Source organism: Triturus cristatus, chromosome 7, assembly GCF_964204655.1.
Source record: "Triturus cristatus chromosome 7, aTriCri1.1, whole genome shotgun sequence".
NCBI classification, from domain to species: domain Eukaryota; kingdom Metazoa; phylum Chordata; class Amphibia; order Caudata; family Salamandridae; genus Triturus; species Triturus cristatus.
Genome location: NC_140590.1, coordinates 1,457,129,959 through 1,457,157,349, shown reverse-complemented (window position 1 = coordinate 1,457,157,349; position 27,391 = coordinate 1,457,129,959). Strand labels below are relative to the sequence as shown.

The 27,391-nt window shown below is 39.1% G+C and overlaps 1 protein-coding gene across 4 annotated transcripts in view; it reads right to left on the bottom strand.

Annotated features, from left to right (window-relative positions):
• Nucleotides 1-27,391, bottom strand: part of L3MBTL1 (L3MBTL histone methyl-lysine binding protein 1) — a 501,211-nt gene that overhangs the window by 92,119 nt on the left and 381,701 nt on the right. For all 4 annotated transcript variants that reach the window (XM_085619211.1, XM_085619212.1, XM_085619213.1 and 1 more), the window contains 2 exons: nt 23,208-23,322; nt 247-346 (listed from right to left, as the gene is read on the bottom strand). In XM_085619211.1, the coding sequence (XP_085475337.1) occupies nt 247-346; nt 23,208-23,322 (215 nt within the window). The remainder of the gene's footprint in view (nt 1-246; nt 347-23,207; nt 23,323-27,391) is intronic.

Here is a 27,391-nt window from a genome sequence, read left to right as displayed (position 1 = left end):
TGAGTTTTCGTGTTGGGTGGGGTGTTGATTGCTGACCTGAGGAGCAAATAAATTAGGGCACAGCAGGAACATGGCAATATTGTTGATGCTGAAGCTTCCTTGTGATATCAAGCGGCACTCAGTAAGTTTCTGATTTTAAGTAAAAACATATTGTATTTATTAGCAGAATAGGATACTCCATAAACTTTAACAAGATAATACACCGAAGGGTGGAAGACAACTCCACAGAACATCAAAGACACTTACCTGTGATGAGCACTGTATCTGGAGTTTTTGGTGTGCGTGATGCCTTTACAACTAAGAGATGGACACCCCATATGTGGGGGAAATGACTGCTCCTTTGGTCCTAAGCAAGAAGAAAGAACATCTGTGGGATTAACAGGGTACATCAGACTTTATACATATGCCACAGACAATAGTCCACAAACAAAAAAGATGTACAAATGTTCTGGGTTTTATGAGTGTACATTTCTTCAGGTAATAAAAGACAAATGTGCAAGACTGTTACCATTTCCATGTTGATCGAGGATCAAGAAAAAAGGTTCTTTTAATAGAGTACATTTCCCAAACATATCAGAAGTCAGCGAAGGTTTTGACATACTCTTTTTCATGTGAGTACCAAAGAATCCTACCACTATTAAGAGTTTTAAAGAAACAAAACTTTGCCTTAAAGCCTCCCTTCATTCAAAGAAAAAGAAGAGGAAAGTCTTTGCAAAAGTACAGTTTTAATTCCTTGCTTCCAGAATAATCAGTGTCTGTTCTGATTGCTTCTCTGTAGTCAAGTGCATTACTCTCTGGTCCCCAATGTCACATCCAGGGCATGCTGCCCACCCATTTCAGCAAAGGATAAAAGCTACAAAGGTAACTCGCCTGTTTGTTCCTTATAGGGCTGGGAAATGCTGTTACACCAGACCCTCAGAACCTGCACTCCATCATGTGGGATTTAGTGAGGTGGCAAGACAGTACCATTTCAATTAAAGGTCTGGTTGAGCACTGTCAGGACATTATGCACAAAGCAGCATGTTTTGAAGGTGAATCTCTGTGTGTAACCGGCAACCAGTAAAGAAACATCATAGCTATCGAGTTGTGATCAGTCTTTTCGAAAAAGATAATGAGGGGGTGCCAATGATATGCAATATTGGAGTGTGGTTATTTTTTGGGAATATTTACATAACCTTTGTTCCTAAATTCTGTAAGAGAACGGGTCTCTTTAAGAATGAGGGTGATTTGATTAATATTTCTTAAGTGCAAAGAAGATGGTGACATTTTTTCTTAGTCACGCTGCTAGTGAATGTGGTAGACTCCTAGTTGCCTCGCTTCTGTATGAGTGCTTGACAAAATGCATCTAGTTCATTTCCTACAAGCTCCAGGTTACATTTTTGACAAATTTGGTCTTGCTTTGATTTCCAGGTCTGTCTGCAACTCCCTCCTTCAATATCAAGGCAGAGGTTTCTCAATGATTCTGTTCCAGATCTGTAGTATTTCATTATGCGTAGCTTCTTTCTTTCTGTCTCACTTTCCCTTCCCTTTTCCTTTGCCTCTACCTCTCTTCCTCAGCTCTTGTATTTGGCTGTTTTTCCTTTTGACATTCATTCTTTTGTCTTCATTTGAATCCAGATCTTAAATGTACAATTTACCTTTAACTGATGAAGTTGTTCACACAGCTCGTTTGCTAAAATGCTATCCTTAAGTTTTAGAAAGACTTTATTGCTCAGAGTTATATGAAATATAAGCTATTAAAGATTCTGTAATGAGCAACCGAATTATGCTATGCTTTAACATAGAAGAGAGTGTAAAGCAGAACATCATATCTAAAATAATAAATGTAGAGCTAAGACTGATTCAAAACAGCAACTAAAGAAATGGATACAAAAATCCATGTATGACCAATAAGGAATATAGAAAGAGAAAGTGAAAATGAAAGAGAAGAGAAGAAAAAGAAAAGGGACTGAAAGTGGGGAATTAATTAAAAGTTAGAAATTTGAGTCGTAAATGCAAAGTGAAGTATATGTAAAAATAAACATGGAGCAATCTAAAGAAAACAACAATCGAGTAATAAGCTTAGCTGAGTAATAGTTTCTTGTAAGTTAATTATGACCGTACCTTTCACAGAATTGGAGAACTGAAATTTTAGGTGGGTTCTAACGAAAACCAGAAGATATAAAATCATGTTTTAAACAAAATGTATTTAGAGGAAGTATGTCACAGTTTTAAATATTGAGTTTGTATCCTGAGACTAGGGAAAGAACTATCACTTCATCAAGAAAAATTGGAAGTGACAAAGTTGGTTCAAAACTAAATAGGAGTATATTTTACTATTACAATTTTGTATAACTTGTATGATATGAATAATTTATGATTCACCGTATATCGCATTTTAGTAAGGAACTTTGTTGTTTATACATTTTGTGAATGATCTCTATTTGATTCATTAAAAGAATCCAATCTAAAATAGGAGTATGTCATGCACATACACATGTAACTTGATTTGATTTTCACCATAAATGAAATCTTGTATATAACACATTTTTCTTATTTTAAGATACAAAAAGTTTCAAGGGCCCATAAAAATAATACAGACGATATGGCACACCGGTGTCTAACTCCTCTTTTTTACTTGAAAGGTGGGTAAATTAAACATTAACATATATAGAAGACTGTGGTGAGGAATGCAAAAGTGAGATTAAACTGACAATTAGGGAACCAAAGCCAAACCAATTCAATACCTAAAAATAAAATGCCAATTCATATGATCAAAGGCTTTTTCACATCAAGTGCAACTGTTGTTAAAGAAGACCTATAACTATTGGATTTGCTTATAATATTAAAAAATAACCTTGTATTATCAGAGATAAAGCTACCTATAGCAAACCACATTGTTTTTGTTTCCACAGATCTGGCAGGAGTGGATCAAGTCACAAAGCAATAGTTTTTGCAAAGATCTTATCATCGATATTAACCAGGGATATTGGTCTATAATTCTTACAGGAAGTAGGCTCTCTATCTCCTTTATGGATCAAATAAATGCATCTTGAAAGATACCCTGAGTTGTCCCTGTTTTAGAAAAGTAATTAAATCATGTAATTTTGAGATAGAAATGTGAGAAATAAATAAATAAAATTCAATTGAAAACCCATCTGGACCAGGTGATTTGCCTTTTTTAATTAAATGAAGTACTTTAGTAATCTCTTCATGAGAGATATCCATTTCCAATGAATGTTAAATGATAACCTTCCCAGTGTATGGTTGTATGGAGACAAGATATTCAACAATTTGTTAATGTTGAGATATAAATTCAGGAGTGTACAAAGTATTATAAAATTGAGCAGATTCATTTAGACTATCATCATTCTTGAATATAGGGTCATTATCATTCTTTAAAATACATTCCACCTTAGATCTTTCTTTTTTAATTTTGAGATAGTTTGGCAAAGGTTTTCCAGCTTTATTCTGTACACCATAATATTTCACGCTGGACCTAAGAAGATAAAAAGTGTTTTCTGTGGAAATTTAATAAATTGCGATTTGGCTTTTATAATTTCATCTTAGCATGGTTTGGATTTAGAGGACTAATACTGTTGTTTTAATTTTGTTTATATCATGCATAATATTATACAGTTCTCTATTCCACATTCTTCTTTTGCTTGATACATCGGTGATTTTAAAATCCCTAGCTGCCTCGTTGAAGGAGTACCAAACCACTTATATAGAAGCATCACTAGTAGAGTTAAGATTGAAGAACAAAATAGCAAATTTCTGAAAGTCGCATGTGAAGGATTCATCCATTAAAAGAGCATTGTAAAATCTCCAAAGTCTGTTTGCATTTGAGCACATAAGAAATAAAGATCAATTCTGATAGGAGCATGATCTGATATTAGAATCGTGCCAATCTCAGCACTGATTAAGGTTTGTGATTCATGGTTTGATACAAATATTTTTTTGGGGGAAACTTTACATTGAAATTTTATTGAAATTGCAAACCAATCTTGGCACATGAACCCTCATTGCAGTATATTGAATCTGCTGCAGCTCACGGTACAATTTCTCACAATATGTCTTATACATACACTTTGGGGAAGAAGTTAAACTTTCCCACTGATTCTCAGCATTATGTGATCTCGAAGGAATATAGTGTCCTAGATGGGCATGGTTAAATATGTGTCCATCGGTATGCAGGCCAGTCCTTTCAAATTTTGCAATACTTTTGTGGGCATCCCCAGACCTGGTACACTGAGTGCTCCAGGCCCATACAGTAATCCATGCCCTTTGCTCACACGTCTAGGGAGGGGGCCTGTGAGTTCTTCCCAGCTCTTGCAATATCTTGTTAAGCAAACAACAGACCCAGCCAGAGCATTGCCCTTTTATATCTGTTTCCTCCTACAACATCTGTAATATGCAGTAAGATCAGTCTTGGCTCCCTGGGGATTCTCCAACCCATCACCGCCCCAAGAGTCCCCAACACCCCTTCCCAAAAATGCAAAATAGCTGAACAGTTCCAAAAGGTATGTAGTAAATCCCCTGTGTCGTTGTTGCATTGCATCCAACTCCCAGAGCTAATCAACCCCATTCAGAACATCTGTGCTCACATGAGGTATGTGCGGTGTGATAATTTAGGTTGTATGAGGCAGAACTGAGAAGCCACCACTGCCTCTCTACGATTGGCCACAGTCTCTCTCTAGTCTGTGTCATCTAGCAGCCCCAGGTCACTAGTCCATGCATTCCACAGTCTCACCAGTGGACCTAACCGATTGCGGAGTAGCATCTGATATAGAATAGACAGTTTGTGGGCTTTGATGTGTGTGAGTAACATTTTCACCTTCAGAGGTGAATATTCCAGTATTTTGGCATCTGATGGTAGATATAGTTTTAGCGCATACCAAAGCTGAAAGTATCGGAAAAACTGGGTACGATTATTTGATATTCCTCTAGCAGCTCTGTAAAGAACTTAATGGAATAATTTTTTAACACATCACCCAGTGTGTTTGTATGTATAGTATCCCATTTTTGGAAGCCGTGGCATACAGACACCTTGGGGAGTCTAGTCCCCCTCCATAGCGGGGTCTCCAGTGGTGGGAGTCTACTCCCCATCCATAGCGGGGTCCCCAGTGTAATCTGTTTTGCCCATCCAGCGGCTTTCGCTGCTTCCTGCCAGGTGGTTAGCACTACCCAAGTGACAGCGGGTAAAGTCTGCGGTAAGCCATCACCATATAGCACATAAGAGAGGCGATCTTGTCCAATTATCTATCCCTTTGCTGCATAAGCTGGGTCTTCAAACCCCTCAAACCACCAGTCATTTAGTGCCAATATATGTGCTTCTTTGTTATATAACGCCAAATCTGGGTGGCAAAGCCATCCTCAAAGGTAGGTCTAGAACATTCTTTGAGAGCGATTCGAGGTACTCCTCCGCTCCACAAGAGATCTCTTAAGAGTGCTTTGGCCTTAGCAAAGAAGACTCTACCCACTGGAAAGGGGACATTTTGAAGTTGATATAAAAGTCTCAGAAGGGAAACCATTTTAAAAATGGACGAGCAGCCAAGCAGGGGCAATGAGAGCGAGGCACCAAAACTTGACATACCTGGCCCATCCCTGCAACTGAGCATGGAGGTTGGCCTCTAGTGCCAGGGCTATGTTTTCAGGTATATGCACTCCCAAATATTTGAATCCGGTCAAGAGAACCTGAAATTCTGGGTCTCATGCCCTCACCGTGGGGCACAGGAAAATAGGATAGATAGTGGACCTGGCCTTATTCATACAAAGACACAAGTAGATCCCAAAAGTTTGCAATATTTGCAGAGTGTGAGGGCTCGACTCAGAGGGGCTATCCAGAAACAGAGGGACATCATCTGCGTGTAGGGAGATTTTGTGGTCAACTGTTAAAAACCATTGAAAGCTACGGAACAGCTCATCAACCCTCGCCCACCCCGCCAAAGGCTCTACTGCCAAGGCAAAGAGCATGGGCGACAGCGGGTATCCCTGCTAGGTACCCCTCCCTATCTCTAACCATTGCGACACAGCGTTATGAACCGTATTCTTGCCTTGAGGTGCATGTATAATAATTTGACATAGCTCAGGAATTTGGGCCCAAAGTTTACGCGTGGTAGTAGTGTGAAGAGATAGTCCCAATCCATGAGTCAACGCCTTTTGAAAATCCACCATTAGCAGAGCTTGATGACCCGGAAGATTGACACTATGGGTCTGATTTAGATCTTGGAGAGCGGGCTAGTCTATCACAATGGTGATGGATATCCTGCTCCTCCGAAATATAAATACTATTATATTATATGGGATTTATATTTCGGCAGACAGGATATCCATCAACGTTGTGACAGAGTAACCTGTCTGCCAAGATCTAAATCAAGCCCTATGTTTTGATACCAATATATGATCAATTCTAGATTGGGAATGATGAACTAGAGAGACAAAAGGTGTACTCCCTTAAAGTAGTATTACGCAGTCTCCATGCATCGATAAGTCACCTCTGAGGTATTGCACTGACAAATTGTTAATGCATTTTACTAGGGATAAAAGAAAATTTAGAATTCCTGTCAAGGAAAGGATCAGCTATCTGGTTACAGTCTCCATCAAGTATTTAATTGCCATCAGAATACTCCATTTGCTTTTGAGACATTTTACACCAAAAGGAAATGTCAATTTGAGGAGGACCATATACATTGAAAATAGTTAAAGCAACAATCTTAATAAGTACCTTGACAGCCACCTATTTCCCTCATCATCACTCTCTAGACATATAAGTAGAATGTCAAGTGTTTATCACATAGAATGATCAGTCTGTTTCTTTTTCCTGAACCTGGAGAAAACATTGCCACCCAGCACTTTTTAGACTTCAATATTTATTTTTCAACAAAGCTGGGTCTCCTGCAGTAATGCAATGTTTGAATTAGGACTGGCAAGATGAGTTAAAACTCTTTGGCTCAGATTCTCAAAGGTTTAGCGTTGGGTTAGTGTTACTTCTTCAATTCAAACCCAACACTAAACCTATTTTGGGATTTACAAACCAATGCTAATTGATATTAGCGTTGGATTGTCTGTAAAAGTAACACAAAGCAGTGCGAAACACTGCTTTGCATTACTTCGTGTCAAGGAGGTGTTACATGGGTGGTACACAGGCGTTCCCATGCAACCACCCATGCTTGTTAACATCTCTAAAAAGCAAGCGTTAAACAGAAAAATGTTTTCATTTATCCGTGCTTCTCCGACTTTGCATGCGTGCTGCACTGTACAGCACACATACAAAGTAGGAACATCTTTTAAACCTGTCAAGTCATAGTATTTTGTACAGGAAGGGTACCTTTCCTGTACAAAACTTATGCTAGACTCAGGCACACACCCTCGCACTACGGCACTATGGCAGCTGAAATCAACGCCGGATGCTAGGGAGAGAGGAATTCATGACATTGATAAAGAAAATAAAGTAGAATTAGTTAAGAGGTGAAAAGGAGATGTTGGGAAAATAGATGACTAAGGGAGATAGCAAAGAAAAGAGAATGAAAGATAAAGAAAAGCAGTAAACACAAGAGAAAAAGGCACATATCTGAAAAGAGTGAATAATGAAGACGTCATGCTTGCACTCCAAGATGGATCAGGATGTGACCATGTATGTAAGAAGAAAAAGAAACAGCGACAAAGGTTGAGACTGAAATAACCTGGCAAGAATAAAGGAGAAAATTAATATTTGTATCAACATGTGTGCGAAAAGAATTCATATATGAGTAAATAGCATTCAGTCAGTGAGAAACTTTAGAAATATCCATGTCATCTCCTTTACAGTCATCAATCAATCAATCAATCAGTGACATTTATAGAGCGCACTACATACCCGTAGGGTCTCAAGGCGCTGGCTTGGTAGGATCTTTATATGTTATTGCGTTGTTTTTATATGGAATTTTGAAAGGATAGATGAAAAAGACCAATCTGGCATTTAGAGCTCTGAGTTCTGGTCGCATTTCTGAGAACTACTTTCGTCTGTCGACAGAAGCTTTAGGAATATCTTGAGAGAAATATAAGTTATGGCCAGACCATGAAACTTGTTTCTTAGACCTTAGCAGCCCTAATAACCTTCAGGAAAAAGGATAATAACACCTCTGCGTCTGTTAGATGGAGTAACAAAATGTGGTTTATTCCCCAATCTATGAGCTCTCTGAATATGGAAAGAAACATATAATAGCAAGTCTAACACCTTGGGTGTAATGGCCTGAAAGAACTGAACAAGACCACTTCATTCTGATCCTTCTGGCAGGTCATACATTCTAATATTATTCCTTCTGCTTTTGAAGAAGAGAGATTTATGACTGAATTTTCTTGATCTTTGCATTAGGGTCATCTAGTATGCTCACATGTTGTTCAACATCAGTCACTATTTTTCCAAGTGAGTCCATTTGTCATCCAGTGTTTGTAATTTCTTATTATTTTCTTCAATACATGGTCGCAAAGCTCTGATCTCTTCTAGGAGACATTTCATTGATATGGCGGAAGGTGTTTTGACTTGTGAAGGGGGATCCTTTTTAGGTCGCTTATGTGTAGTCCGCTAAGGTTTAGTAACACCTTTGGTATAAGGGAGCTGGAAGTGTTTGCTGCTAGAGCCAATTCTGGTAATAAAGAAAGTATCACTCACATTTTGCTTGACATTATGAGGTTTTTCCATATTTTCAGGAGAAGATCTTATGGAGATCAACGCATTTTCAGAAGATTGAGAAGAACAAGTGGTGTTAGTTAATTTTAATTTTCTTAATTTGCCCATGCAGAAAACTGGCTGACAAAATGTTGGTAAAAAGCTCAGAATTTCAGGAACCACTGGCTGCTAATGACAAAAGATATCTCAGCTGGAACTAAAGTGATCTGAAAGTAATGCTTAGAAACTTGTTGGCATTAATAGCTATCACTGAGCCTTCACCATCCACATGACTAAAGGAGTTTGTCAATAAGCAAAAATTAAAGAGTATAATACCTCATGCAAAGGATGACAGAAGTGATAGCAGAAAATGAAAAGAGCTTTTTGCCATTTGTTATTCTCTATACTTCCTGTAACAACAGGCACATAATAATAAAAGCAATAATGCTTAAAAAAATCTATCTTTCATTTTGGGACATTTTCCTTGTGTACAAACAAACAAACTGCAATTTTGCCAGCCAAAAAAGCAAAAATAAATTACCAAATTGATAGCCAAAAAGCCAAGGACTGTAAAAAATATGCGAAGTGTGACCCCTGGCAAAAGGAAACAGAACACTCCAGGAGCTGACTATTAAATTGCATTCCTTTCTTTCCTATTTGGTGTTTCAGTATAAACTCATTGACATTTTTATTTCACTTGAAGCTAGAAATGTAGCATCCACTCCTGGAGATTTATGGCCTGCCAATGACCTTTAGTCCATAGCTTGTGAGATTACAATCTTTTCCTTCCAGCTGTTGCTTCATGCAAAAGGCCTTTTACATAGCAGCAGGCTGAAAAACAGTTTCAGAATTAAAAAGAAGGGATGACTCACACCTTGTTATCTTCCTGTTTTAGTATGTAAGAAATAAATTCACTGCTGATATTGTCAAATTAATTCTGGGCTGTCATCAGGCAACATATGGAGCTGCAGTTGAGCATATCTTTATTCACCAACATCCATCTCCATAACTCGAAGGAACCCTTCCGCCATTTTCCAAAAAGGCAACTATAATACAGCAAGAATAGACATATATAGACATGAAACAACTAATATAATGGTTTTAACCCTTTTATGTATACACCAATGTTTATAATCTGAGTATGAAAAAATATTATTGCTTATCACTCCTCTGTTTTAGACACATTTTCATAGTTCACTTTATTTATGTGTTTCGCCAATCCCTCGTGGTATATTTGCAGAATGTTGAACACTTGAGAAGAGCATATTGATTGGAACATCTTTTTGTACCACAGATTTTGTACATTCAGGTGTAAATTCTGTGGGTAGAGGCTTTAGAAAGTTTGTAGGTTTTAGCACCCCATCAATATCTTCCCAACCAAATTCACATGGATCTTTCTCTACAAATGCATGATCCAAAATATTTACACATCTTCTGATCAAGTTGAATGCTTTTTTAAGGGGTCCACGCACAGAATATGACTTTGGTGGAAGGTCACTTAGCGGGACTGATCTCTTGAACTCACTCTACCGAAGATTGTCAAATGTGTGACAGTCAGAACTAATTTTCCACACACACACAAGGTATTTTTCTACGTCTTTAAAGTAGCATTAATTCTTCTTCTGCTGAGAACATCCTTTTAGAAACTTCACAGGTTTAGCAGTTAGCAGTTAAAGCTACAAGCTTTGTTTCAATTTTGCTCATAGTGTCATCACCCATAAGAATCTGTGCCTTGATAAGAACACTGGGCATCTATGGGTCAGGTTTCTTGTACACAATAAGAAGTGGGATTAAGTGTCCTTTCTCGCCTGCTCCATAACGTATCCATTATTCTGACAATCCTTGACTTATGAACATTACAACAACTCCAAGTAGCACAATAATAACATCTGTGTCATTAGACAGTACAATGACTCAATTGGAACCATTTTGAACATCCCACTCAACATGTGGCACAACACGGTCTGCGTCCTCCAATTTCCTATTAAATTCTTGAACAATATAGCCCGTACCTTTTGAATATATCTCTGCAGGCTCCAACTCCTCATTTACAATCATTCTACTTGAAATAATTGGATATTCAATGTTCAGTGAAGCATCAGCAACGTTTTGGCGAGTTAACATCTCCAAATTCATCTTGTTCGATGTTTATGACCAGAATTTATCAAGTTGCACAGGTATAGGTGTCAAATGTTTGATACAGACAAAGCCAATCGTTCCGCTTGTAGACATTTGTCTGATTCTCTCACATTCTTTGCCATAAAGCTCAAGATAACTGTCAAAGAAAATGTGCAGTTCTTGCAAGGTGCACACTAACTTTGCACACTGACTTTGATATCTGTAGAACAGTCTGAACGACCTCTCCGAAGTTTTGCGTGTATGAAATCTTGACCATTCGCAATTGTGACTAATAGTCCACAACAACAGCAGTTTTAATGAGGAAAACTTTTCAAATTGAAATTCTTCAGGTGAAAGGGTTTTTTAGAGCTTTTTTACTAGTTTGTGCTTCACTGGTTTGGTGCTAACATCTCCATCAAATAATGAGTATTTTGGAAGAAGATCATACAACAAATGCCCCTTTCCTTTGCTGCATCCATTTTTCTATGTGCTTGTGAAAGTTGTTTCTTTGTAACCTGTTTTCTAGTGGCTGGTTGGACGAAACTCTTATTATGGCAATTAAAGCGTGGAAGTTTAACTTTAGTGATTATATCAACCAGCTTTTTCTCTTTCGATGCAAATTTCTCCTGCTTCAGGTCTGCCCTCAGCGCTCCAATGTTGTATGACAAAATTCTGGGCGGACAAAAAAGGATTCCTGGTATCTCAATCTCGCCTCAGGGTAGGTTTTCTGAAAAATAGCTTGTTGAAGCAAATAATTACCAAAGAAAACCAGTATAGCCCTTGGCTGCCTTTGTTCTCTATTACCCTGGGGAGGCTTATGCCGGACTAAAGAGAATCGATGAACCCTCTGTATTCCAGCCTGAAAATTCAGGAAAAGCCCTCTTAAGAAGATGCAGCATAAAGGATTGGATATCATCCCCTTCCGAACCTTCCTCATACCCAAGGAAGCGGAGATTATTCCGTCTCTGACGGTTTTCAAAGTCCTCGATCTTCCACAACACATCAGTCAGTTAAGCGTCATGTGACTTAACTAGCTCCTTCACCATTGAAATGTCAGTTTCCATAGCCATAGTCCTTTCCTCTAAACAGCTGAGCTTCTCCCCAATCTCGGAGCAGGCCTTGCCAATCTTCCTTATAGCACCTTTGAGCTTTGTTGTTGCCTGCCTACCCTTTTTACCATCTGCACAGGTCTCAGCCCGGTGCTCTTTAATTGACTCCAAGATCAAACCAAGAGAAGGTCTCGGGGCCTCGCCCCCCACAACCTGCGAGACAGGGGATTCCAGCTTTGCAGAGGCCGCTTGTGCTTTTGGTGCCCTCAATATCCTGGTGTGTGGGTACTCCCATTTTAGTCCAGCTACAGCTGAAGGTTTAGCTCTATTTTTACGGCAGTCTGTATTACCTTTAGATGTCTTCCGGTACTTTTGACGCTTAAGGGCTGTTTCCGGAGCTTCCGGAGTGCTAGAACCTGAAAAGGAGGAACTACGACCAGCCTCGCTCAAGCAGGAGTTAGAGTATTCTGAGCCTGAGCCATCCGTAAGAGAAAATAATTTATCTGTCCCTTTAATTGTAGCATCCGCTGAGTCCCAGACCACTCGCTCTATGTTATGCTCAAGTCTGCCCCTGAAGTAACAGACCGAAGCAAACGCATTGCATCCCTTCTAGGGGCTTCTGTGGGCCCCTCCTCTAGCCTTTCAGTAGGGCTGCTAGCCACCTCTCCAGGCCCTCCTAACATAATTTGCATTGGCTGCCCCTGAGCAACTGATGTTACTGATTTCTCCACCACCTCAGTCTCCTCCTCCAGCTCCAGGGTGCCCTCCACACGAATCAACAGCAATCTGACCTGAGCATAGATAACCCCCTCCCTTACCAAGCACCTTAGAGGTTTCCTTGAGGGCCGGACCCATCGCTGTATTTTTAACTGAAAAGAACTCAGTGATTGCTGGCTGTGAGGGCTGTGGGGTTTCCTTGCTGGGACAGAAATTCACTACCTCTTGAGCAGAGATTGTCACAGGTTTTTTCACTGCACTTATTGACAGTTCTGGCAGGTTCCTCCTCCTCCCTGCTCCCAAACTTTCAAGCCAGTTTTCAGCAGGTCCAGAGTCTTTCGGCTTACCTGAACCGTTGCCTGATTGTTCCTGAGAAGGCTCCTGTCTTGCCCCCAATTCCGGTGCAGCCACCAGTGCTGCGACAAGCAAAGTATCTCCCTACTCCTGCAATGTTTTTGCAGCTTTAGGGTCCATGAGGAAGACCACACAAGCCCAAACAGCGTCTGCTCCGTGGTCTGAACCCATACCAGAGATCCTCCTGGCAAGGTCTGCCCACTTGCTGAGCGTGACGCTGCATGTCTGGTTTAGCTGAGCCAGGAGTCCGTCCGATGTTCTGGCTAAACCCTTCATGGCTCACCTGGAGCTTACACACCGCTGCTCTTCTATCATGCCGCGCAGGCCACCTGACCAATCTGCACGATGGCAGATGAAAGAAGGGCCCATGCTCCAGTGGGAATGTGAGGTGAGCCGGAGAGGGAGCTTGGCCGCGGCACTCCTGCACGGTGGCCATCTTGCCCCCCACATTTGTGGGTGATGGCTAAGCTCCATATCGCTACTATCAATATTTGTGGGTTGAGTGATAAGTTTAAAAGGAGAAGGGTGCAAGAAGACCTTACATTTTTAAGAGCGGATGCTTACTGTTTGCAAGAAACCCATATGGCCCGTGGTGATAGTGTTTTGCTGAAATCCTTGGGGCTGAATGCAGTTTACCACATAACACATGATACCAGGACCAAAGGGGTGGCCATAATAGTTATAGCAAATACTGTTATCCTTGGTCGGAAGGCTGCGGATAGATATGGGAAATGGGCAATTATTGAATGTAAAGTTGGTAGTGGATCCTTTACGCTTTGCTCGATATATGCCCGTCATAGATGACCCCGGGCTGCTTAATTTCTTAGCAATCAAATTAACATCCTGGCCTTCCCCGTATATAGTTTGTGGGGACTTTAATTTAAATGGGTCGAGAGGATGGCTAGGAGGTAATGAAGTGTGCCATGTTGGACGCAAACCACATTAATTCAGATCTTTCGAGAATATAGTAAAGGATATTGGCTTAGTTGATGTCTGACCCAGCCTGAAAGCGCCTGACGCTGGGTACACCTACTATTCAGCCCCCATGGTAAATTTGTGAGGCTGTATTATTATTTTTTGGTCTCGCCATTATTTGTCAGAGGTGCTCAGGTAGAACTTTTTCCAAGATTAATGTCGGACCATAACCCTGTCGTTTTGGAACTCTCACTTAACAGTCTGAGAAGTGTGCCCAGAAGAGAAACCTTCGAGAGGGCTCTTCTGCCGGACCAGCAGTACATAAGTCATAGGAAGGACTGGATTCCGGAGTTTTCTAAACTCAACAAAGGTAGCTCCTCTTTCTGGATGGCTTGGGACACTTTCCAGGCTGGCGTAAGAGGGGAAACCCTTGGGTTCAGTATTGCAAACCAGAGGCACGGTTTCGGTCAGATCAAAGAACTTTATCAAAAGCTGGGCTTTTGGAAGCAGAATTGGTTGCAGTGGTGGTGTCTGGGAGAGATCTCACCCCCGTGCTGAACAGGCTATCTACAACTAAGGCACATTTGAACAAATTTACAGCTAAGAAGATCGCCGGGTAATTTGTGGATAGGGACCAGGAGTGCTATGAATATAATGAATGGGTGGGGCGACCATTAGCAGTTAGGTCAAGGCAAAAGCAGGCAGCAGGGCATAATAATGAGATCAGGAATATGCAAGGAAGTTTGGTAACTGACCCTGCTGAAGTTAGAGAAGCATTACGTGAATTCTATGCCGACCTTTATAAAGCCTCTTCCATAATACGCCCTGAGGATTTAGAGTTTTATTTTGACCTGGTAACGTTTGCCAAAGCTACCCAGGAGGAGAGGTCAATTTTAGGGGCAGATATTTCGCCAGAAGATTTCAAGGTGGCCCGCCAGGCTCTCTGATCTGGAAAGGCAGTGGGAACGGTTTCTATACCACTGGAATTCTATAAGGTTTTTTACACAGTACTTCTCCAGAAAGTGCTGGAGCTTTTTAGGCATGTTAGAAATGGGGCGCATCCCCCAGGGTCTTGGGGAACCGCAAACGTAATCATAAAAAAAAATTTAAGATAAAGACTCAGTGGCACTGGACTAATATAGACCTATCATATTGTTAAACAGTGATGTTAAACTCTATTCCAAAATATTTGCCAGAAGGATTGGTGGTATTATCCACAGACTAGTTAGACAGTATGGGTTTATCCCAGGGGGATCATGCACCGCGTGTAATTTCATTGTTTGATGCCACCAAGGTCCTAGAGAAACCCATGGGATCATCCTGTTGGATGCCGAGATGACTTTCGACAGGGTGTTGTGGGAGTACATTTGGAAGGCTATGAAGGCCTGTGGCTTGGATGGGCCTTTCATCCAAGCAATTAGGGTGGTGTACTCTAGTCCCGTACCCCGGGAACAGATAATGGGAGATGAGTCAGAACCTTTTCCGATACAAAGAGGAATGAGGCAGCGCTGTCCGGCATCCACTTTGTTGTTAGCTTTACACATAGATCCCATCTTTAGGAGATTGGAAGCCTATATGGACATCTTGCCGATTAGTCTGCAGGGGTGGTATATGAAAAAACTGGCCTATGCTAATGATGTGGCAATAGTTACCAGTGGTCCAGAAAGTGCTGTTGGTGCCATAGAAAGGATAAGAGAGGAGTTTGGGACTTATTCTGGGTTTTGGCTAAATAAAGCAAAAATGCAGTTAGTGATAAATAGACACGTGCAGGCCAATGATAGCTGTGTAGTAGAGCAGGCTACTTTTGTGGGAGTTAGTATAACAAAAAAGTGGAGCGCTTAGTCGGAATAAATCTTACCCCTATCATTGAAAAAGCTAAGATGGAATTTATTATATGGAATAATCTAAATGTGTCAATAATGGGGAGGTGTAATCTTGTTAAAATTAGCTTCCTCCCTAAATTATTGTATATTTTTTGCACAATACCACTTGAGGTTGATAATGCTTGTTTCAAATGAATTGAAAGAACGGTGGCCAGATTTTTCTGGGCATTCGGGAAGATCAGGAGGGCTGGGCAGCCCCAACTTTAAATTATAATATTTAGTGGCAGCTTTGCAATTTTATTACCGCTTATTCAATAATAAGGTAATTGAAGAGGGGAATGAAAGTTGTGTTCCATTGATTTATGAGCTACAGATTGGGGCAACTGCCAAGGGTTGTCTGTTGAAGATTTTTGAGCCGAGCTGCTATAAAAAGACATGGTTTAAGACTCTGATGGCTGCATTCCAGAATTGGACGGGCATACGGAAAAAACTGGGGGTTGGCAGCTATAGTTGGTATACTCTGCTGTTGCGGAACAGTCAACTGCCTGGAATATTCCATGAAAATTGCTTATTTAAATGGAAACAAGGGGACTTTGATAGGACTGGTTATTTGCTTACGGTGAATCATATGGCATCATTTGAACAGGTTAGGGGAAGATTTAACATCGGGACGCTGGATTTTTAAAACGTTTTATAGCTGAGGGATTTCCTATTGAGAATTATCAGGTTTTTCTAGGATTCCCCTGATGGAGATTTTAACAAAGGGCACTAGTTATTCATTTTCACAAATATATGGGTACCTTTTGCAAGGGATCCCAGATGATTTGGAAAAACATGATGAAAAAACATTTTTTGATCTATATATAACACTCACCAAAATAGCTAAATGGTGCAGGCTGCTGTCCTTGAGGTCATGAACAGCGCAGAATTAGTCCACATGTTCTCATCATGCCCTTGTCTAAAGCCAGTTAGCTTAGAAATCGCAGGTTTTTTAGGAGAATACCTCAAGGTGAATGTATCCCCGTCACCGCAGCTTATGTTGTTGGGTGTTGATGAATTAAATATAGGTGGTGGGGTCGAGCTAATTTTTATAGTGATGGCAGTTTTTGGGCTTTGTGTTGCTTTTGCCTGGCTTGATCCTTTACCCTGACATTTCAGCAATGGAAGGAGCGCTTTCTATATGTTTACAATTTAGAACAAGGCCTTTATGAGTGAAAGGGGAAGAAGGCTAAAACTAAAGGGAGGTGGATCTGGGGGCTCTTTTCGAGCTGGATATCATTGAATAAGTAGATAGTATCTGCTTGACTGAGCCTGTAAAGAATAAAGGGTATGGTTTGGGGTTGTAGCGATTGTTGAAGCCCATATATGATAATTATGGCCATGCTGTTTGTTAAGTTGCCTGAATTGTATTATTCTGCCACGCCGATTATATGATGAATTCTATTTATGATCTAACTGCTGGATTTATCCTTATTTGGTTTATGTATGTAATCTTGCAGCTATAATCTTGCTAATAAAAAAACCAATAAATAATAAATAAATTACTAATATGACGGCTAATACACATCATTATAGAGCCGCCATTTTGGAAATGGTGGAAGGGTTGCTCTGATGAGTTATTTTCTGCCTATGTAAGACTACTTGACCCCCAAAACCTATGTTTTGACACCAACATTAAGTATATAGGTCTAAAGGTTCCTGAAATATTACATCATCACTGTAACACATCTGCCATTTAAAAATGTCTTTCAGAAAAATTCAGCCCGGATTAGCAACGTCTATCCAGGCTAAATTACTTCTCTAGTGATCCAAAAACACAGATCCAAAATGAAAATCTCTTGACAACTATTTTTTTATGGAGGTATATCAGAGAGGGCTTGTCATGTTCTTTCTGGGTTCTCCCAAAGACCAGTATGCATTCACTGTAATTGCAAGCCAGTGCAACAGGTTGGATTATTCTGCAGACAGATATTTTAGGGTGTTCTCTGAACATCCTAAAATATATCAGCAGCTGAAGATACTCCAAAACTGAGTCTCTTGTATCTGAATAAACCAACATGAGTGGAAAAAGTGGTAATATAGTGGCAGTTCTCTTCTAATTCGAGTTGACAGTACTTTTTTTTAGGTCAAGACGGGAAAAGACTTTAGCTCCGCTCAGTTGCGTGATCATGTCCACTATATGGGGACCTGGGTGTCTCTCTCTCTCAATGGGTCTGTTTGTCTGGCACCTATCAACACAAATGCACACTTCTCTACTACGGTCCCTTTTTGGTACAACTACAATGGGCGAAACCCATGGCGTGGAGCCTTTGGAACATTCAATGATGTCATGTTTCAAAAGTGTTACCAAATCTTTCTTCTTGCAATGAAAAGCAAAGCCACTGGGCAACTGGACAAATGTCTTCATTGATATGAAGCTGCACTTTCATTTTCATTAGTTTTTCCAAACAATGAAACAACTACGGGAATTGACTTGTACTCTCAGGCTGAGCACAAAGGTTTTAGTTGGGAGATATTCCTAGGTTTCCAGTAGAATATGAATGATGACTTGTACTGACGTCGTTTTGTTTTAAATGCCGCAGTGAACGACCCTTGGCTTTGTTGCGGTGTAGAAGCTACCCAGGTGTATACCATCATGTCCGAATGAGTGAGAATTGACTCAGGCAAGAGACTGTTGAACTTTTCTACTGCCATATTAATCGATGCCCCAATGTCGATGATGAAGGATATGGAGTGATTGTTCACCATCAAAGTAATTCTGTGACAGTGTATAAAAGAAGTTCAGCACTTTATTTCGTGAGTTATTTTTGAACTTTGGCTTTCTTCACAGGAAGCTAACCCCACATGTGCACACCGTCTTTTGGTGGACACCATCAGCTCACACCCATCTTCTTTGGTGGTACTTGATAGCGACATTGAAGAACCTTTGTAAAACGAACTTGATGACGATTGATTTTGCTTGGTCTCTACTTGTCATTGCTGATGTTGCTTTTTTGTTTTGTGGTCGTGGCGAGAGTGCTTCTGGTATGGTCTTGCGGCCATCCTTTCTTTCCGTTGAGACACACTTGATTTTTCTGTAGCTTGACACACACTCATGAAGTTGCTCTTTTTCACACAACCCTTACAGATTTGTCCTAAGGCTGGATATTTGCCTTCATGGGGAAACGAAAATCAACATCGGAAGAATATCTTTGATTTCTTCAACGACATTGACTTACATGCATCTATTGTGTGCTTTTGATTGCTTTTCATGGTCAACGCTGATTCATTGTGTGCTGTCCCTACTTTCATGTAGGCAGCTTGTCGTTCTGCTCTTTCAGTCGGTCTCGCAGCTATCAGCATTTTCTATGGACTGAGTGTCTATCTCAACGTGTGCCTTCTAAAAGAATCTGAAAAGCAGCCATCAATAAATATGAGGCGCATGGCTTCTTCTCCAGCAAAGTCACAGAATTTGCAGATGTAGGATAGAAACAGCACCAATGGTTCAACACTATTTAACAAAGGAACATTTACCCTCTGAAATGAAATGGTTTGTACTGGAAACTGTAAAAATGAACAAACGTAGGCAAAATGTAGATCGTTTGCTCACACTAAAGGAAAACAGGTGGATTTGGTCAGCCAAAACTGTAGAAAGGGGACTTAATTCCCTTGTGGAATGGCAAACTTTGTCAACCCTTTAATTTGACACTTGTTCGTGCCTTTCATTTATGAGTTCTTTTACCGTGTGTTAGCATTGTATCCTGTTCCAATATGGCCGACACAATTGTGCATGATGATCTCTCATAAATATTCTATATACTGTAAGTAGATTAGTCATTTCCAAGAGTCCAGCCCTGGTTGTGACTGGATTGTGATTGAGAGAGCTTCGGTCGATTAATAATATTACTCCAAGATGGTCGATTCAGTTTGTGTATTTATACCCACTTGCCGCTGATATATTGTGGAGCGTGCGGATTAATACGATACTTGCTGTCATTAAATTGGGTACTTCCTATGTTTTTGTATTGTCTATTTAACTTTATTTCTGACTGGATTCTATTTGGGAGGACTTCGATCTATTAGAAGTAATACCATTCAAAGATGGCCGACTTATGTGTGTTTTCCCACACTGAGACCAGCATGCCGCTTGAGTTAAAATCTCGTAACCAGCGTGCATCCGGTGCTCGACTGACCTGGGGAGTGAGAGGCAGAACTCAGAGCTGCCTGAATCAGAAGTTGAATTGTAAGTGAATTCCGCCTTAGTTTGGGACTTTAATTTATCTATATTTCGAGACGGGGAAACTGGAATCTGTTATTGACTGGTGTTTAATTGTTGCTTCCTTAGAAATTTACGGAGGAGACGAGTATTGCCGTCTTGTCGGCTAGTAATTGCCGGTATGTTCCAATAGCATGTTCCTACTTTCTCCACTGCATGTTACAGACACCGTGTTTTGAGGGTGTGATTTGTAACTATGTTCTCTCGTGACTGTTTGATATCAGGATTGTTTCTCAAGGAACGCTGTATATAAACTTCTAGAACAGGCTGAATTTCACCGTGTTTTGAGGGTGTGATTTGTAACTATGTTCTCTCTTGACTGTTTGATATCAGGATTGTTTCTCAAGGAACGCTGTATATACGCTGTTCAAAACTTCTAGAACAGGCTGAATTTCACATTGCAGTGAGTTTATGAGTTTAAAAGTTTTGATTTTGAGTTTGTCACTACCGGACATTTGGTGGCTATGGTTTGCACCTCTCATTGGAGACTAGTTTGGTGTGGTGCATAGGTGTTGGGTTCTGTCGTGTTACCACTTTCAATTTATATAAACTACCACACTTTGGGTGGTTGGAACAGATCACACCTGTTTTCCTTTCGTGTACATTCACTACAAATTTGTGAACTCAAGTATATTAATAGAATGTATGTATATATTTTAATAGATTCATGGTGCAACTTCGGTCCTGAGGATGGTCTCTGTGATTGTTCTTCAAGAGTGAGACTGAAACGTCGACGCTGCGACATTTTTTTACATAACTAAGAGGCATTGGTGGCCTAAAAAAATTCTTTAAGTTTGTATGAATTAAGTTCAATGCCTGGCCAAACATGTGGTGGGCTCTGTCTTGTATGTAAGAAATGTCATTAACTACTGCTAGTAAGATTGCAAAGAAGACAGTAGTTGTATGTTGCCGTACATGAAATGTAAAGTGTATTGTTTCACTACTTCAGAAATTGAAAATACAAATCTATTTTTGTTAAAAAAACTATAAATGAACTTGGGTCATTTTTTGTATTATTGCACTGTATGAGTTTTTCCCCTTTTCCTTCTTTTGCTTGAGTTTAAGGAAATTAAGATCACTTTTGTGACTTCCTAATTAACTAATTAATTGTTACTAAATAAATCCTCAAGGTACCTATTGTTATTTAACTGATCTACCCAATTCCTTGGGGAATAGTGGGTTGCCCTATTGTGATTACTTCATGTACACTGCTGCATTGTATTTCGCACACCCTCCTACCACCATTGTGTTAGCACATGTCTTTTGAGTTGTGGCCTTGTGCGGGGTGACCCAGCAACTTCTATAAGCACCAGCCTCTTGCAGGAACATTAGTTGCATCATGCTTCAGTCGCCTGTAATTCAATTAAACATATCCTTTCCATTAAGACACAATAAGGAGAAATTATATCCTTGCTTTGAAACAAATTGTGCCTGCGCCTAATTCAATAGAATTAAAATTGATAATCTAGATGCGCCTTCCTTTAATCCTCTGTCAATGAATAACACATTTGCATCATTAATGGCTGGACAAATGCTTTGTGCATGAAAACAAGCTTGAAGCTCACTAGTTTTGGAAAAAACATAACCTTAAACCAGGTGAACTAGAGGGCCCAATGTAATTTTTTTTCACTCTGCTTTTCTTAGCAAAATTTTAGATGTGGAGAAAATGTCCCAGCAATGTTCACACTAATAATTTTAAGGTCTCCCCACCTTTCAAACACTGCACTAATGGTATATATTACCCTGGTTGGTTTCAGACAGGCAGGGCTAAGGAGGCACCATGTTAATGCGGCTCCATTATTTTCTAGATGATCAATTCCACAGAAAAATCTTGGGAATGCTCTACTTTGCCATGTTGCCAATACATTAATTTTTCTCAAGTGCTTTTCATTGTCCACCTTTTCACCTAGATCTCAGGTAAGAAAGACTTCTAACTAAGGCCTCAAAATCGTAGTAATATCCGACTCTGACACAGTGTCCGTAAATTAATTTCTGCTGGTAGAGGCTAACATGAAGGCCTTTGGTGTGCATCATTTTTTGCTGTTTTTTTTGTACTTTGATGGGTACATTAAAAATTATAATGTACACATTCAGAACTGATGCTCTTCTTCCCATACATTTCTTTCAGAAATTAATCCAAGTTTTCCCAAAAAATATATTTTTGTCACTCAAGCACTAGTTACCAGGTACTGACATTGTTTTTATTACTTGTTTTCAATGCAAAAAATACTTTTACAAAGAGCATCCATAATGCATTTTCAAGTTCAGCTTTACTTTAAGGCCACAAAGGCTATTTTAACAGCTGTGAGGCTCCACAGTCCTGCGTTTTAGTTAATGAATTTTTAATAGCACTAGAATTTACATTAAAATGCTATTGGAAATCCTTTTTTAAAATAGGTTTTGGAGACTATATTAAATCTGTAATAAGAAATGTACTTAGGCTCCCAGGTGGAAATTGTTTACTCCTTAAAATCCTTCTTACTCATATAGTAATTTAAAAAGGGGCAGCAGTGTATATTCAGGCTAAAACATTTCAATTAGGACTTTATATCTTGAAACTGTATGCTACAACAATTCCACAGATGTCTTCAGTTTCATCATATCAATGATAGCTTGCTCTATATGTAATGTATGCTTACGAAACATGGAATGCATATTCATATTCTATGCATAAAGTGCTCCTTAATGCTAAAAATATAAAACATATTAAATGAAGTAATGCAGTTTTGACAGCAGCATTTTTAATGTATGCCTAATTACTGTTTAACCATTCTATTTTATGAAACAATAAATAAACTACATATACCACAGAAAAGGATGTTTGGTACTGCACATCTTGGTGCCAAATGGCACAGCAAACATAAGCAAGCCCATTTTATTAATACCTTGCAAAAAAAGTAAAAATCACTATCTTCCCTAATGCAGAGCAATATTCCAAAAGGATTGAGTACTGTGCTAAAACATGGTATTTAAAAAAAAAGAAAAATACTTACATCTAAATTAGTAAAATCCATTAGGTATTAATGGAGGAGAGACCTCAATGGACTCTAACAGGAATTGTATCTCAGAGTTGTTCACATCTTATGGAGGATTCAAGTTTGGTGTATGGGTTACTCGTCACAACGTGACAGATATCCTATCCGCCTTATTACATGTGTCATAGAATGTAGAGGGAGACGGGATATCCTCCAAGTTTATGACAGAGTAATCCATTTGTGAAACTCCAAATCTGTCTCTTAGTGATTTGGCAGATATGTATAGGGCATACACAGTGGTTTTGCTATTATCATATAGGCTCAAGGGAGGTAGACACTTACATGAACAACTGAACAGGGACATCTACTTACGGAGTGGTGGCTGTAGGGGATGTCCCATTTTGGCACACCAGTCCATGGGGTGTACGTCTGGATGATCTGCATCAATCCAAAAATCATAGACATGACTCCAGCCATCAAAATGGATCTGAGAAATAAAGTAGTAAGTAAAGTTTTATTGAAGATTAATTACAATCATTATAATCAACATACCTATAGTCTTCTCACAGTTAACTAAAAAGATATGTGCACAAACACTTATAATAACTCATTCAAATTACCTAAATGTTAAAAGAATATATTCAAAGCATATGTGAATTTAAATATAATTATTCAAATCTGCATAAAAACCCATTACTCAGAGCTACATAAAATTTCATTAACTAAGGGACCAGAAATTGAGAGAATACAATAGAAATAAAAAGTAAGAAAAGAGAAGAGCACGTAGGATGGTGCCTGTCATCCATCCTCTTCACCCAGACTAATCAACACAAGATCAATAAATGTAATCAATCTTCCGAGAAGGCCCCAAAGGGTGCCAGAAACTAATAATTTTACAGCTCCTTTAACTGTGTACGTGTCAGGCTTTTGGGAAACTAGCTTACACAATTTTACAGGGACCATTGATCATTGGACAAAGACAAAGTTGCTGCGGTGTTCATTCCAATTTGATTCAACCGAGTCAATAACATCAACATTGGTATTTGGCATCACTCAGGCAGCTGACTATGATATCAGATATTAGCAGCAGCTAGAAATAAAACCACATGAACTCATATATGAGTATTCTTTTCAATGTTTCTATTAAGTAAGATCGAGTGTATAAAGTAGTATATGTCTCTACAACAAAGTTTGCTCTTTTAAGAATACTGAATACCTCATAATCTGTTTGCCATGGCAGGGAGAGCATTACCACTTCGATTTCTGAAATAAATGCATTAGTCAAACAATCAACACAAATTAATTTCAAGAAATAGAATATACCACTGCAAGTCATACCATATACAATCATCAATGTGCATTCACTTTAGACCTGCTGCACTACATGATCAATATTCACATTTGAGATATTTATTGGCGGAATCACTATATGGCTACACCTAAGCTGTTTATTAAGAATCATCGCAATCCAATTTTGCTGTATGTGAATTCTTTATTTGACGAGAGGGAGTAAGAGGCATATGGCGATTCCTCCATAAAATTCTTCTATTTGATTCTGAAATGTCACTCCCACTGGTATCCCTTTATTAAATCTACTCATATTTAGTCAACCAATAGTGGTGCCAGACTACATGTCAGCTTCGTCCCTACTGATCACACAATTCTGAGGCATACAAAATGCCACCAAAGGTTATCAACACTCCTCACTAGTTATTCAATATAATGCTATTGTGCCATTAGTAGACACACAAATTGATCTGTCATTGTGCAGCATGGAAGGAAATAAACAGTGCAATATTTGCAAAATATCTGGGGCTCAGAAAATGTTCAATATTGATTACTAGGCCAAGGACAAATCCTCTAATTTGTTTCACTTCAAAGATGTCATGAAGTAGGAGACTACATTTAGAGAAATATTATGATTCCACCTGACCTATAGTTTAGGGTATTCATGTGTCAAGATATTAGTTGTAGTTGACGTCCATGCATTATACATGTGGCTAGGTCAGAGCTAAATACAATTCATGTTTTAGTGGTATGGGAGGTCACAGACCTGAATGAAACTTTCCTGTTCCTTCATGTAAAAGTTAAGCGTTAGCAGGAATAATGCAGTTTTCTAACTTACTTCAGAAAGCACTGATGTATCTTGAGCAAGAGCTGTTTCAAAACCATGATCAAATTCTTGGTTTAAATGTGAAGGAGGAACTCCTCAGGACTGCTAATGCAACTATTATAAATGTTAGCCTTACAAAATGCAATAAATACTGCTGGATTGTCCAATATTTTTTCACCATCAACTATCTACAAGATAAACAGTGTAACATAACTGTCATTGACCCGTGACAGGCACTCTCCACTGAGAGTACTCTCTGTTAGATTACATATCATTAGAATATGCGCAATGCTGAAAGTGGACTTCGGAAGATATTGTGTCTTGTGGATTTTAAATGCCACTGATTGTTATGGTAGTTTCCCTCTAGTAGCAAGACCAAAGCAACCTTGTTTCAAGTGCAAGAGAAAGAAGTTGTGAGCGGGATGTTGATAAGAATAATGACAATGTATTTTATATTCCATACATCATATCACATTTCTGGCTGTAAGTATCAGATTATAGTAATATTATTGTCTTTACTATTATTAATAATAATAAATATCATAATAATAATGTTAGTATCAAAAGGGTGTTAGTATTCTTCAGAATAGGCTTACTCATAGCCACAATATGTTTAACAACCATTTACAAATGTTGAATGTATCACCTTCCCAACTCTTTATCCAAAACCCAAACATCTAGAAAAATATATATATCCTGGATTTCAGAGCATTTTGTCTATGCATGTACAGAAGTGAACACATGGTAAGTTTGTTCACTTGCCCTGTGCCCTTTTTTTAGTCTGTAATGCTTACTTTCAGACATACTCAAGGAAGAGAGTCCTTGGCTGTGTCAATGACACAGAAAGTAATGAATATCCATTTCCCCAAACAGTAGCAAGTGCCCCCTGATGGCAACATGCATTAATACTACCAGACAGTTTATGCATGAGTATTGAGAATGCTTTGAACCGTTCCTTTCAATTGAACTCTGGTCAATAGACCTTTGTAGTAGCCTGAGAGGAAGAGGTTAACAACAATTTAAATCTGAAAGTACAGTGTGATCATTAGGACCACACAATAAAAGTCGGAATTAGTAACATTTTTTTACAACCTTTATTTTGGGGTTTTACAAAACACCACAATAAGAACAAGACAGCTGACAGAAGTTTGCATGATAAGAAGTACACTACATGTGACACAATACAACTTTACCACAAATAATTCTAGAGAAACAGGACAATCAAAATCCCAGAAGTAACAACTGGGTTCTCCCTACATATATGTCATGGAGCACTGTTTTTGCTCAGCTGAATCAGTTACTTGAAGTAAAAAGATTTATTACAAACTCAAAGCCAAATTAATATAAATCAATCTCAAGAACATACTGTAAAAGTCTAAAATTATTAATGGAAGACCAAAGCGTCATGCAATATTGGTCCTCAACAGCAAAGAGCATATAAGCATCTCCGTTGTAGCAATAAAAATATGAGGAAAAGAACTTGATGACTGGATAAATGATTTTGATCCTTCTCCCCATACATGGAAAAGATTTTCATCATCTAATAAACCCGACACTTACCTATAGCTAGGGAAAACCCCATTAAGTCAAGGAAGCAAAAAAGGTGTCAGCATCAGAACCTCTGTAGAAGTTCTCTAAGCAAGAAGTCATGTATAGCATGAAGTGACACACTCAGAGATGTCAAGAGAGGTCAGTACCTCTCCAAGTTTAAAGGGAATCTGACCAAACCCAAAGTGGGTTCACTAATTAAAATGCACAAACAACGTTCGAGAAAACATGACCTCATACATATAATAAAACTATTTTCCAGTTACCAGAAAAAACTTGGCACCTTGAACACTACTCCAATTTTCAAGTCTCTGCTTCCAAAGTGTCCTTGATTTCTCCCTTTATCTGATAGTGCCAACTGATAAAACTCCCCTTGTTTTTTATTAAAATCATTTGACCTTGCCAGCTCTTCCTCTCCTTACTATCTCTAAACTATAATGTGCTTTTCCCTACCTATGCCTTTGGTCTGCACCTGCAAAGAAGAAACACATGTAGAAAAACAACTTGCACATTAGTATTAACTGTCTCAACTGTAAACATAAGGCCCACAATCACGCTAGCTTAACATTTCTCTTTAAGGTATATTAGTTCTACACCCTAGATATTATCCAATAATGAAATATTTAATAACTAATCAAGCTATATCATGCTGTACTCTTTTTTTTTTTTTTTTTTTTTTTTTTTTGTCCTCATATTACGTGCTTAGCTCCAATCTATCAAAACCAAAGGACCGCCACAGAGCAAAGGAAAGAGTGGTCGAGTGCAGTGCTGTCTCAGCTTATAGCTGGTAGGAGAAAGTTCATTCGGGAGGGAAGAAGACCGGTTCCCCACAGCAACAATCGCCACAGCCAAACATGATTTTGCTTAGGGAAGTGCCTCCGGAGATCATGCTGTA